Genomic DNA, 14,767 nt, shown 5'->3' on the forward strand with positions numbered 1-14,767 from the left:
AGGCGGTGCAGCCCCGTGCTGCCCCGTTCTGGCCGTTCACCTGCCGTCCCAAAGCGCCCGTGCAGCGGGGAGGGCCTGTAGCCAGCCCGGCGCCTGCTGTCACCCGCGCTGGCAGAACGGAACAAGCGGCCCACAGGGCTGCTGGTTGGACGATGTTCTGACAAACAACTGAGGTGGATTCATGTGGTCTCTCGCAGTCTGTTGTGGAGCCCCCCCCGCTCCTGTTGGGGACAGCGGGGAAGGAGCCACAGGGTGGGACACCAGGCTGGCTGTGCGTACTGTGATTTTCGCATTAAACAGTCGCCAGATAAAAAGCCCAGAGGTCAGGGGGCAGAGCCCAGAACCACGGCTCCTTCAGCTCAAGCTGTCGCCTCTGGTAAGACAGTCTTTCTCTGATAGTTTTGCATCATTTGCTGCGTGGGGCGCTGCATGGAAGTGAAGATCTCTCTGGTGTCAGCGCGGGTCTGGCGGTGGAAATGCCCACCTGTGTCAGCCAGGCATGGATCCAGGCACAGGAGTGTTCCTGCTGCTCAGGGAGTGGCCTATCCACGCAGCCAAAGACTATGACACAGCTGGCGTTGATACACTTTCCCTAAACTTTTTCTTTAAAAGTTCCCAGTGGAGTCCTGCGTTGTGAGTTTAAACACGCTCTGAAAGGTAGGTTTGCTTCTGCTAGTTGTCTTTCCTGGGCAGCTCTGCCCAGAGGCTGGGAAGCACTGTCTTCGAAAGACAAAGAGAGGGCAGCTACCTCTTATTTAAAAATGGCTTCTGTGTCATGCGCTGTAGCCAGTGTTTTTAGTTTGTTTTGTGGTCTGGATTGGACTCCACTGGTGAAACATGCAGGGAGTTGAAGTGCCCACAGCCCTGTTGCATCTACATGTAATGCCCTGATGCTGATGATTCCTTTGGATTCCTGGGAGTTAGCAGGGGATTATGGGTCACTGTACAACCTGAGAACAAGAAGTGCTGTAATGGCACATACCAAATTTCTAGCCCAATGGCACAGGTGAGAATAGAAGAAAAAGGCAAGTGTAGGGTAATTCTTCCTTGGCTCACCGTCCCAGTCTCTAGAGCACTGCAGCTCAGGAATTTCTGAAGTCAGCTTTCTTGATAAATGTGGGTGCCTGAGCTTTGTCAGATTCCCCATTTAAAGACACTGGGTGAGGGATTTAGCGTCCTGTTTGGGAAATGTGAAATAGCACCATAACTATAGTATGTAAGCTGTACTCTGGCAAATGCAAAGTCACTATGGAGGCACGTAAACAGCTGGTGAACTGGGAGTAACTGTGAGGACTGCAGCAGCCTGGGGAGACAGTGAATCTGCAGCTTGTCTTTCTTCTAGCAAGGAGGATGAAAGAGACAGGGAAAAGACTTAATGTGAAACCAAGAAATGAGATACAGGAGGTACTTTCGAGGCTCCCAGAAGCCAGCTGTAATTCCTCTATTATAAACCTCCAGGAGGACAGAGGTTATAAAAGATAAAGCAAGTCTTGGAGAAGAGCTTTTCCAAGAGGAAAGGAGTACGAGACATCCAGCCAGAGTGGCAGCCAAAGACGTAGTGCTAACACAATTACTTCAAAATATTTGAGCCTAAGTGTGCCACTAGTTCTGTTTTCTTGGTTCCTTTGCGGTTTTGGTGTTAGTATTTGAAAATGAGGGATTTGCCTGAAAATTTACCACGGAAAAGGAAGGTTCTTGATTCAGTTAGTCATGTGTCCTCAGAACACTATTGGGTAGACTTGATGATCTCAGAGGTCTTCTCCAGCCTCAATAGTTCTGTGATTCTGTGACAATGGGGCAAGGAGGATTCATGGGGTTTGGACCTGTGCTTTCAATGGAAACCCATGCTTAGGATGGAAGCATCAGAATGGTATAAGACTGTAGTGTCTCCCACCATATTGAGATCACCTTGGCTATCTGAGATCACATCACGTCAACTCCAAACAATCTGTCAGAGGGCTCTGAAGTACAGAAAGTACTCTGCTTCATATGAAACAAGGCTGGATCAGGTTAGCTTTTGATAGCACCTTTTTGGCAAAAAAAAGTTAATAAAAAAAATAGACAAACTGAAAGTCTAAATTTTTTTTTTTAAATATCAATAAGACAAATATTTTCCTATATTACAGTGCTTGATGTTTGATAAAAGAGATGTTGCACAGAAACAAGCACAAATAAGGATTTTATGTCTATCAGAGATACCTAAACTTCTGAACTTTAGTATGCTTCAGAGTCTTAATAAAATGTTTTTATTATTAAACTCCTATCAAAATCATAAGTGTTGGGATAAGAATAGGGAGGTTTATTTGTTAGCACATGCATTAAGTCACTTCTTTCTTTTCATTAGCTGTAGTTTCTTCCCTGTACTTTTTTCCAGTATACATTGGGGTTTGAATCTAATCAAAGATTTATTTGAAATAAATAGTTAAATAGCCTTTTAAAAAAGAAAATATTGTTAACAGGCTTGGGTACAGCATTTTCTGTGTGACTTTGGAATCTTGTTTTCATTTTCAATGTCTTTTATTGTCTCTCCCTATACATTAAATTTATTCATTGATTTAACAATGTTGTGTTCATTATGCTAGATTATTAAACACTATGGTAATAATCTCTATAGAATGCTCAGTTAATTGTGTTCATAGTTCTGCAGTGGTGTGCAAATATTTTCTTCTGTTGTGATGTTGCCAGGAAGGCCTCTTCCAGGTTTTACTGGAATTGTCCACCTGACAGTGGAAATGAAAGTTGTTGTTTTTTTATACAGTTTTTATTACTGCAGTCCATACCTATCTTGAGGTGATACCTCACACACTAAACACATTTCCAACAGCTGAAATGTGAAAACCTTTTTACTGAGCAATACTACAACTTCATTTACTTGCAGTGCATCTCCATTGCCTGTAAATCTCTATCCTGACATTCTTGAAAACTTCAGCTTAAAACTTCTTTCTCCCCTTCATCATGTTTCACAAAAATAACCACATTTTATAAGATAATTATAGCATTAAAGAGTTAGTCCATCAGCAAGATGAGCTTTCTTCCATATAGACTAGGAGTGAATATCAGCTGTTGTCACCGTTTGACTCAGGTCTGACAGCAATGCTCTTGATCCCCTCCCGCTCCCACCCAGGTAGGGAAGGAGAGAGAGAAAAAGAGAGAGACTTGGCTGGATTGAAAACTAAACTACACAGCTTTAATTAAACACTAATAATAAAATAAAATATATACCATTATATACAAATATGTTCAGATATGTGCCAAAGCCTCTCGCCTCCCCCCAGCCTCAGCAACTCCCACAGCATCTCCCCTGAGCTGTGAACAGTCCCAAAAAATCCCAGAGCTGCTTCTGGAGAAGAGTAGAGAGTGATGAGGGTCAGGAGAGCTTGAGCCTAGGGGTCGATGGTGATGGCTGGATGGAGTCCTCCCTGGACACTGGCCATGGACAGAAGAGAAGGGAAGAAGAAGCAGGAAGGAAGTTGTCTTCTGTGATCTCTGACCTTCCTCTGAGCTTACGTAGATATATGGAATGAAATATCTTTGGCCAATTTTGCTGTCTGTCTAATTCAGCCTCCTACAGGGGGGTCATAGATCTCCCTGTAGTGTCTGAGCTGGCAGAGTAGAGGTGCGACCATGAAGACCCAGCAGTTACAAAAACATTCCTCTCTTATCAGCTTTAGTCGGTAGGCTCTGTGACTAGTTAAAAGAAAGCTTACTGAAAGAAAAAAAAAAAATCAGTAAAAGGAAAATTGGCTTCATCCTGGCTGAAACCAGGACAACTGTTTCCTTCAGTAATATGTGGAAACTCCATTTCTTTGACTCTGCTTCCAGTGATTTCTATTCTCATCCACCTATAGGTAGCTAAATAAGAAACCAAAAATTGCACCAATCCTATAGTCAGATTTGCTTATAACTTTGAGGATACTTGTGAAAAGTGTTTCTAGCAATATGGACTTTAATTTCTGAACATGCTAGTGTTACTTGTTTGTAAATCTGAGTATATGTAGCTCTAATCAACCAACACACTGTTCAGGCCAAATAAAAAGGTATTTCTTTGTGATGGCTAGAGCCTATGGATAGTCTGCTATTAAGAAGTATTAGAAGAGCTCATCACTTCTTTGCCATTATAACAAATGTGTTTGTTTATTGCAGTGTGGACAGCTCTCATAGTCTTTAGAGCAGTATGAATTTATCTCTTAATTTCTTTATGCTCTGAGGGATTTCTGTTCATTTCTCATAAGGGGACATATAAACCTTCTAACTCCTGTCTCTTAATATTCATAATTTCAGGGGCTTTTCTTTCTGGCTGCTTCAAGAGCTGATGCAGTAGGTGTTGCCTGTGGGTGGCCAGGAACGTGTTAGATAGACAACTATTTTAAGCTGAATTACAATATAGTAGATAGCCAAGTCTGAGTACTGGGTTTTTCCTACCCACTGCAATAGACAAAAACAGATTTGCAGAAATAGGTTTTGCTATCCTAAAAGTTGTAGGCAACTGTTTTGGTATGCTTTGATAATAAGAAGCAAATGCCCTGTGAAGTAAACTGAACAAAACACCATTGGAGGGAATTCCTGTATTTCTTACATATTTCTGGTCTTTTCTGTTAGGTGTGTCCAGATGTTATCAAAGAGTGTATTCTGAATATGTTTTGTTGATATCTGTGTCTGTTTCTAGCCCTCATTAGAATCTGGTAAACTGGCATCTAGTATCTGGTAGATACTAGCCATGGCATGCCTACATTCTCTATGCACAGCATAATGGGCCATACGATGGTCAACTTGTTTCATGCTCTCTGTGATTTTTAAATGATGAAATTTCTCAAATGTGGTTTGTTCTTTCATATACTGACTCTAATAGTAGTGAATAACTACCATGTAAATACCACTGCAAAATCATTATAGAAAAATATTTGCAACCGAGTCACCCCTTCAGCTGCGCTTTTTAGATGTTCTATTTTGCCTTCATGGTGTATTATTTGAATGCATTTCTGAAGTGCATTAAACAGTACAAGTGAAATCTCTTGGGCTCTCGATTTTGCTTTTTCTTTCCAGAGAGAAAAAAAAAAAAAAAGTAATTCTTTAAAACATATGTTTGCTCAGTCAGTTACTGATGACAAGTTCAAATATGTTTCCTTGTGCATAGAGTTCACAAGAGATTTTTAAGAATAATTCTCAGTGATCCTCAAAAGTGATTCTTAGGTCAAAGAAAGCAAAAAAAAAACCCCAACAAAACACTTTATAAAGACCTGGACAGCTCTCTTAGGCCTTTGCAATAGATTTCAAAGTCACAATTTCCTTCTTAAGCATAGACAGTTAGGGCATGGGAGCCTTCTTCCCAGACCATATGCCTGACGGTAAAAACCAGGATTTTAAATTTGACTGGTTTCTAGGAGAATACTGTACTGAAAACAGAAGCAAGGCATGACCTGCTCAAATACAGTGAGTAGCTAAAGAGATGTACTAATTATTTGTAGCAAGGCGTATTACATTGCTGTAGTCCAGATTGAAGATGATAACAAAGCAGTAACTGAAGCCATATTGTTATCTTCATTCAATAGGAATGAAGTCTTGCCACCAGGAAATAGCTCTACTTGTCTTTTAATAACATATATTAAAAGTTAACATCTTGTATTTGATAAATCTCCCAAGTAAACATGAGCTGCTGTTTGTGTTAATGTAAAACCTTTCCCTGGATCTCAGTCTAGAAAAATTGTTCTAATACCAATTTATTTTTGAAGAAACCGGGTGTGTTTGATGTCTTTGTGCAGTCTCCCCTTTCACATTTTCATGTCAATTAGGACCACTGTACCTTCCACTTGACTGGGTTTACTAGTCATTTCTTGATGAGAAAGAAAATGTGCTTGGGACTGTTTCAGTTCCATTTGGATGATCATACTGACAGCCCAGCACATGGTGACTGAAGAAGGACCCCTTTTAGAAAGCTAGTGAGTCCTGGCAGAGAGCCACCAAACACAGTGCTGTCTAGATGTAGAGTAGACTTCATTTGCCAAGACATGTAATTACCTCCTGCAAGTGGGTGGCTTGTCTGGCCAGTAGTCATGTCTGAACACAGAGCAGTAGTCAAAGTTTGCAGGTAGTTTTGAGTACTCTGGACAGCAGTTATTTTCTTGAAGAATTACTCACTTAAATATTCCCATCATTACAAACATTTAAAAATTCTAGCAAGACAAATACAACTATTAGGTTAAAATACAAATTACAAAATTTGGATATTATACTTTTGTTTTTCCTAACATTGTATAAAAGATATCATGACCCTCCTGAAATCAGTAAGAATTCTCTTACTGACTTTGGTACAGACAGGACTTCACTAGCAAGGAGAATGTGAACTGCTTTTAGTGGCAGATGGCCTAAGATGATACACTATTGCAGAACAAGTGTGGATCCAGTCGTTTTCCTGGTGAACTCAGAAGAGAGATGCGGGGCAACATTCTTTCCATACGTATTTCCACTTTTAAAAATATTTATTTTAGATATTTATTTTAGATTAGTACATTGAGTCATTGTGAAATACTATCAGCTGAAACACACCAGCACAATTATGATTATTTGCAACTGTTTATCTCATTTTCCATCACTGCAGTGATGGCGGTTCCTCTCTTGGTGAGGTGCAGTTAGTACAAACTAACTTTGCCAGATGAAGAAAAAGCAGTCCTGGCCAAGTTCATTGTTTGATCTCTGCGTTGAAGACATAAAGTCCTAAGTCACTTCCTCTCTTAGAGTTCTGCTGAGCCTCTGTGCCTTGCTAAGAACATTTACCTTGTAGCCTAGGAGTATTAATATTTGAAAAAATCAGTCTTGAGTCTTATATTTTCTTTGATATTTTGCCTATTCTTCCTGAGATCACAGATTCCTACCTATTTCTCCATGGCATGTATGGTTGTGAATATATTATGTCTAACCTGAGATTCCCTGTAGGAGCTCCTTGTGTGCTTCTCATTGCTGTTTTATGGTCTTATCCAAATTTCTAAAGAAATAAAGAAAATATTCAAACTGCTGTTAGATAATCCACTTTTTGATGTAGGCATTATGAGGACAGGTAAGATCTTCTGAGAGATGCTGAAGCTGGATTGAAAGAATGGGAGCACCTGAGACAAAGGATTCCTCTTATTCATGGGGTTCCACTTGCAGGAGAGGAATTCAGTCAGACAGGCCTTTCTCCTGAGTGACTTGTAAGTAACATCCAGTTTCTACCCATAAATTTGTATTTTAAAATAGTAGCAAGAAAACACGGGAAGTTTTATACCAAAAGGGCTCCATGAGGCCCGTTAGGGATTTTACTAATAAATGTTTGCAGAAAGCATTCTGAGGTGTGCCAGGATAAAATTATACCATAGATCCTTACTCTGCAGTGCTTAATGTTTAAATAGGCAGATGTGTGGAGTAAGGGTAGGAGAAAGACTTGCAGTGAAACCTGAAGTGCATTCTTCCCTGCTAGCATTTAACTCTGCTCTGTTAATGCTCAGCTCCTTGCACTTAGTTTCCAGCAGAATAAGACCCTCACAGGCACACACAAACCCAGATGAATGCTGTATCTCAGCATTAGCTGAAGGTTTCCAGTACTTCATTTTATTTCCAGAAGATTCTACAGGGCACTTATAGATGAAAGGCAATTCAATCAACAAACAAAAGACATTTTGACCACACTGTATGTTCTTACTTGTTCTCTCAGGCTCTTGTTCAAAGTGCCTGCCCATTTTCAATGGATTTTCAGCTGCTAAATAAATTATTACACTTATCATTGTAATATTATTTTTTGTAACTATGCTTTTTCACAGTGCATTAGTGTGAGCTAAAAATAACAGGCATTTGTCACTGGCTATTTTTGGCCATTGAAAAATGTCTATTTGTATAATAGATACTGCATATCCCTATATATGATGAGAAGCTTTAAAGAAAGGTCACAAAGCTTGCTTTTCTCATCGTTTGCCCAAAACTAAAAATCTAACAGCAAAAAACCCCACAAACAACAACCCACTCTCTAGGCTTAGTGTACGTATGAGTCTCTTATTAATTATCTGCAGACTATGATTAGCTTTCTCATGTTTAATATTGGTACATTTGGTTGTCTGCAGTGAGATTATGGTTCTGATTCACCAAGCGCTACCATTTGGACAGACACATTGATGTTGTCAGCAAGTGTAGCTCACTTGTATTCCTGGAGTTTGATCTGCTGCCTGGACAAGCCATGCTTTGCACAAGACACCTGTATGTCTCTGCTCGGGCAGAGACAGATCTGCTCATGGGTTACGTTAGTGCAGTGCCTGGTTTGCTGCAGCCTCTATCGAGACACCACACGAGTGCAGCAGCCAGTGCCTCATAGTACTCCCTGCTCTGGCTGTGTTTCTGCTCCCCTGATCCAGTCAGTTGTATGTGACTGTGCCTGATCAGCTCTCAGACTCCTTTTAGTTATATTAGATAACATGCTCCAATTTCAGATGTGCAGAGATTTGAAAATAAAGTAATGCAATTGTTTGAGTTACCACACTGTGCTTGAGTTTACAAGCAGTACTTTTGTCAAGATGCAAAATTGTTAGGTCATGCTACACCTGTTTTTGTTCTAATAGAAATGGAATCAAGACACAGGGAGTTTATGTGATGACACAGTAAAGCCTTCAGACTTCCTTTTACAGAGTCAATGCATTCTTATACTGTAGTTATATGAAGTACAGTTGTTCCTTGCACTTCAGAAGAACATCATGATATGCAATACTTGGAAACACAAGACATTTTTTTAGTCTTATGTTTTTTCATTAGGTCAAAAAATTACCCTTATTCTTTTTCAGAATTTTTTCTTTAATATTGAAGAAACCAACAGAGTTTACATTATTTTCCTTTTTCCTGCCAGATAATAATCTGAGAGCTCCTATGTAAAAATAATACAAAGCTCATACTAAGCAAAGCATGTGACACTGTATTTTTCTTGCTAGAGTTCAGCAACATTAGAGTATATTTTCCTATAGACCTTCTGTTACCACTTACTATTTGTCCAAATTTCTGCCTTCCAGCTTTAATCTTACCTTTCTGAAGTCTTTTATCATTGCAGTAAACTGAACTCAGATTCCACTTTTTCTTAATTTGTATTTTCTCTCATTTGACATATGGAACTATCAGTGTAACTGAAAGCAGATTATTCCTTTCTTTTTCTAGTACAGAAATCACATCTGTTTGTTCTATTAGTTGAAAGCATCCATATGGCCAGCAGATGCACTTAAAAGGTATTTAATTACTACTGTACTTTTACCTCACTAGACATTTCCTCAGTGATTTTATCTAGGCTAGGTGTGGGCTGGTTGTCTGTTGAAACCAGTAGGATTATTTGAATAGCATGACACTTAACAGAAGTCTCTACTTCATTTGCTTCTGAACAGAAGTAAATACTTCATTCAAGTGTAGGGGTTTTTTTTATCATCTGATTACCATCTTCAAAACTTCCAGAACAGCTTCTGCTTTAACTTTGATGAGCCCTTTACCATTTGACTCCAGGACTGAAGTTCTGTTTCACTATGTGTAAAAGGTCACTCAAAGTTCTGACTCCACAGTTCTCCTACAGTGGTGGGTTTTTTTTTGTCCAAGTTCCTTCAGTGTTGCAAAATTAAATATACGCATTAAATTTGGCTTTTTTTTTTTTTTTTTTTGGTCATGTGACCAGTCAACAATGATGAAACCACCCCTTAACTTCACCTTGGTAAAATAAAATTTGCTTGACAGGGATCAAAAAGTTCATATTAATCACTGAAATTACAATATTCCACAAACATTTTCAGCCAAAGTATAATTTATATTTGTTAAAACCTATATTCAAGCTCTTTTTCATATTTTTTTCTGCTTTATAGAAACATCAGATATAATTTGTTCCTATTCACATTTACCTTTGGTTTGAAATATTTTGGATTGTATCCAACAAGTCAAACAGTCCAGAGATTTAGCATCAGAGATGTGTCCTTTTGCCATTATTTTTAGTTTTCCTCATCTTAGGTAATTTGCAATCTCTTTCTTGTTTCATCAATAGGAATTGTTAAATAGAACCAGAAATAAGGCCCTTTATACTTACTTGGACACGTATTACCTAATTTGTGGATTGTGTTGATTTTGTACCATTCATTTTATTTCATTGAAATGTTGGTAGGTTTCTGGTCACATCAATACTTTGAGGAGTTCAGGTATATATCAGTACTGACCTGACAAAAAATACCTGATCTCCTAAAGTGACATCAGAACAGGTTTTCAAAGAATGTGTTCTGTCAGCTCGTGTCTGTGTGTGTGGAGGGGGCGGCAGTGCAAGGCTGCACAGCCTCCATGGCAGCCTTCCATTTGGTTATTCCACTTCTCCCTTTCACTTTTTTCAGTAGTTAAGACTTGAACCTGCCTTTCCCATCTATTTGCCCATGCTTGCTGTTAGCCTGGAAAGCCTGTAATTAAGTAAGTCATCATATTTACCCTTTAAAGATTGTCCTTATATCAAATTTCTTCTAGTTCTATGAAATTTCCTCAGCATTTCAGAAGTTGTTAAGAAGCAAATGTAATGGTTAACATTGCTGCCTATCACATCTTCAATTTTTTTAAACAAATCTTTGACCTGCCATTTAAAAAGGGGTATTTAAATGAAGTTTCTGCTGTTTACTATCTTTTAATCTTATTGATTTAATGGAAAGTATTTCACTGTTACATAATGTGAATGCACTGTTTATATTTTCCAAATATGCAATAGAAATATTTCTGCTATTCCACATTCCTTTAAAACAGTTGTTTTTTACATGCAGTAGTAAAGCTGTCCTAATATTTTCAGTGTTGTTCTCTCTTATTAACTTAACATTCTTACTTGGAAATATTTTTGCTTTTATTTTCTTCTAAGTCCTTAAATTATTTAACTCTTTAGTTGTATACTGTTGTCAGCTTCTGATTTTTTTTTCCTCCATTTGTTTCATGTTTTAATGTGCTGCTCTTCTCCTCTCTTCTCTTCTCTTCTCTTCTCTTCTCTTCTCTTCTCTTCTCTTCTCTTCTCTTCTCTTCTCTTCTCTTCTCTTCTCTTCTCTTCTCTTCTCTCGACACTAAGTTGGAGATGCAGGTAATAGATCTGATGTGGTATAGTTTGAGACAGGTTGCTGCAACCATGACTGCCACATTTCAATGGGGAAAATCTTTTGTTCCAAGGATACTTTTTTTAGGTGTACTGGATCTGGCCCAGGATTAAGTTAACTTTCTTCATAGCAGCAAGACTGTGCTGTGTATTTTGGGTTTGTGGCTAAAGCAGTTTTGAAAACACACCAGTGTTTTGGTAACTGCTGAGCAGTGCTCACACATGGTCAAGGCTGTCTCTCTCTTTCCCACTCTGCCCACACTCCCATCCCAGCAAATAGGCTGGGGGTGTTAAAAAAGCTGGGAGGGGACACAGCTGAGGCAGCTGGCTCCAGCTGACCAGAGGGACACTCCATGCCATATGACATCATGCTCAACAATAAAACTGGGTAGAGGAAAAGGGTGAGGTTGGGGTTGGGTTCAAAGCTGGCTGCCAGAGACCAACCGGGCATTAATCTGCTTGTGGGCCTTGGTGAGTAATTGCCTTAGCATCACTTTTTATTTCTTTAATCCTCAGTACATTTTATTAATTCTCTGGTTGTTGTTTTTTTTTTTTTTCTTCACTTATTAAGCCATCTTTATCTCTAGCCAAAAGTTTTCTCCTATTCTTTCCCCTGTCCTGCTGGGGAAGGAGGCAGGGGGAGTGAGTTTGCAGCTGTGTGGGTGCTTACCTGCTGGCCTGGATCAATCCTCAACAGTGAGAGGGAAGAAAAACACATTAGGAGCAAAATCCCTGAGTAATGGTGTTTTGAGGGTTGAGGGAAATAAGTACTTTTTCCAAGCAGCAAGCCAGGGAAGAGGCATTTGTGCAACCACAGATTAAAGAAGTGGGAGGACAGGCTGAGAGAGCTGGGACTGTTTAACCTTGAGAAGAGGAGGCTCAAGGGAGAGGATCTTATTGATGTATCTAAAAGCCTGATAGCAGGGGGAAAGAAGATGAAGCCAGACTCTTCTCAGTGTTACCCAGATGAGAGGCAATAGACACAAACTGAAATACAGGGAGTTGTGTTTAACATAAGAAAAAAAAAACCACAACCTTTCTCACTGTGAGGGTGGTCTGAGATTCAAACAGGTTGTCCAGACAGGTTGTGAAGCCTCCAGCCCTGGGGATACTCAAAACCCAACTGGACATGATCGTGCTCAGAGCAGGAGACTGGACTAGAGGATCTTCCAAGGTTGCTACCAGCCTCAGCTATGATGCAACTCTGTGAAATTTCATGGGTGTTAAGTCACACAGTTTCTTGGATCAAGCAGCTGAGCCCATAGCCTGTATAGATAGCATGGGGTAGCAAAGAGCTTTCTCACATAAAGCTGTAGCATTTTTTTTCAATCTCCAGAATTATCTTTCAGTTCTGGATACACAGGATTTTATAACAAATTGCACTTTCTTTTTATTTTGTTTTTTTTTTAATTGAGTGGTGACATATGTCTTCTTAGTTTGGACCTGCAGCCTTCTCACTGACAAAACTAGCACTTTTGCTTTGGCACAGGAAAGGAGAGAAACCTGTCTCATAGTACAGCATCATTATTTTGGAACATACTGTAGCCTGGCACATGTTCCTGCACCAGACAGTTGTCTGAGACAGTCCAGTCTTGTGAGAGAACTTTCCAGTTAGAAATTATTGTGCAGAAGGCTGGTTCCTCATATGTAAGTGTAAAATGACTACAGAAATTGATACTGCAGTACAATATATGGAGAGAATCATACAATCATAGAGTCACAGGATGGTTAAGGTTGGAAGGGACCTCAAAGATCATCAAGTTCCAATCTCCCTGCTATGAGCCAGGACATCTGGCACTAGACCAGGTTTTACAAAGCTTCAAATGGTTAGTTCAATACTCACAGCTCTCTGCTGGTAACCTAGTGTAAAAGAATAGCCTTTACATAAGCTGCATTGTATCATAGGAGTGCTGGTAAAATAGTTTTATTCACAGGTGTCGAAACTAGCATTTTAAGATGACTCATTATCCTGATTCAACCTGCTTTTTAGGTTCAACTTATTGGTTTTACTGCTGGCCTGTTCAGTTGCTGACAATTGTATAGATAAGAGTCTGTTTATATTCTTTTGTTGCTGGCAGTTCCTGTTTTTTAGTGAGTGGGCCTGATTAGTCTTGTCTATTTAGATTATTTGTTAATTGTTGCTATTCAAATACATATTTAATTAACTAAATCTTGATTGCTTTATTAAAAAAAGGAGTGGTCCAGCTTGAGTGAAATATGAGTGAAATATTACAATTTTTGGAAAAATCTTAGCTTTCTCTAAGAAAGCAAATGCAATATGAAATTTGGTGGAGGTAGAAGGTGCACTGCTGCTTTTGGTTACTTTAATAGAAAAGTAGATGATTTTCATTTGATTGACTTAGAGGCTTAAAAGACTTGCTCACTGATTTACTATTTGAAAAAATGTGCATGAACACCCTGGAGTTGTAGCATGGGTTTCCATCTGAGCTGAAGAAATTTTTTTTTTAGTGTGTAGGTGTGTGAAGAGTGTGATCTCTTTTGTGGTGGGTGCTGCCTTTTTCTCTGTGGATTCCCAGTTGTTGAATAGAAGGAGACTGATTTCTGAAAGTGTGGCAGTGCACACAGAGCTGTTGCATGAACAGGTAGTGCTGTACACGGTATTTCTGTACCCTGTGCATGATGATTTTTTGTTTTAATATTTTAAATTTCTGTTTACTGTAAAGATAGCTTGAGGCATGGTACTGTTAAATATTGATTGCTGCATCTTTCTCCCTAAACCTGAGGTTATTTATAGGTTATTTATTTCACTGAGGAATATAATGTGGCGATGCCTGATAACTTCAATACAGTTATATTTACTTACAAAAATATATAAAACCATATTGCCATTAGTCCAGAAGGGATTAACAAGTCTTCATCTGGTGCTTGTTCTGGTTGTGGCTGATCTTGCAGTTCATGACTCTCCTAAAGACAGATTCCTCAGCAGACCCTGGACACATTCCTCCATACCTTGATTTGAAGCAGCCAAACGTATATCCCTGGTTTAGGTTTGATTCCACATTTCTGTTGCTTGTGCCAATGAGTTACCTGACTTTTCACAACACTACACTGAGGCTGTGTCTAGCAACTTCAAGCTGGTTTCACCTGTCTCAGCGCTGAGCAGAATTGGTGCGTATTTCCCTCAGACCCAGCCACAGTGCAATGCTGAGAGCATCCTGTAAACGTTTTCCTGGGACGTCAGCAGTACTTGCGTACTGGCACTAGGGACCACATCCCACATGAAAAGGCTGTGGCTGACGGTTCGGCTGAAGTGCAATGTCAACAGCTCCGTCAGGATGCACAGTGACATTCTGCCCGACACAAGGACAGAACTGTGTGTTCCCTGCTGGCCTGGGCTCGTGACAGCCCCCTCCCCTGTGGGCAAAACGGGCACAGACCTGCCCCCCCCGCAAACATGAGGGTTTTCCTAAGTCTTCCTAAGTGAGCTGGCTGCTATCGCCAACCCTGTGCTTTTACACGCCTTCACATTTGACCCCGTGTATTTTCTTACAGCTAATTTACTTAACGCTGCAGCCTGGCCGGTGGGATGGAGCGATGCTCCGCTTTCCTTCACGTCCCCTGGCTGGATAAACCCCCGTGGCTCCCAGGCCACCATTTTCCAGGAGGGGGGAAAAGACACGTTTCAGGTCCTTGCGGGCGGGCCCCGGGGGAGGG

At 39.9% G+C, this 14,767-nt stretch overlaps 1 protein-coding gene across 1 annotated transcript in view; it reads right to left on the reverse strand.

Moving 5' to 3' along the window:
* TWF1 (twinfilin actin-binding protein 1) overlaps positions 1-14,708 on the reverse strand; it is a 31,103-nt gene extending 16,395 nt beyond the window's left edge. The window contains exon 1 of the mRNA XM_010006299.1: positions 14,570-14,708. Coding sequence (XP_010004601.1) covers positions 14,570-14,708 — 139 coding nt within the window. The remainder of the gene's footprint in view (positions 1-14,569) is intronic.
* Between the last annotated feature and the right edge of the window lie 59 nt (positions 14,709-14,767).

The sequence above is a fragment of the Chaetura pelagica genome, unplaced genomic scaffold (genome assembly GCF_000747805.2).
Source record: "Chaetura pelagica isolate M959 unplaced genomic scaffold, ChaPel_1.0 scaffold108, whole genome shotgun sequence".
Classification (NCBI taxonomy): domain Eukaryota; kingdom Metazoa; phylum Chordata; class Aves; order Apodiformes; family Apodidae; genus Chaetura; species Chaetura pelagica.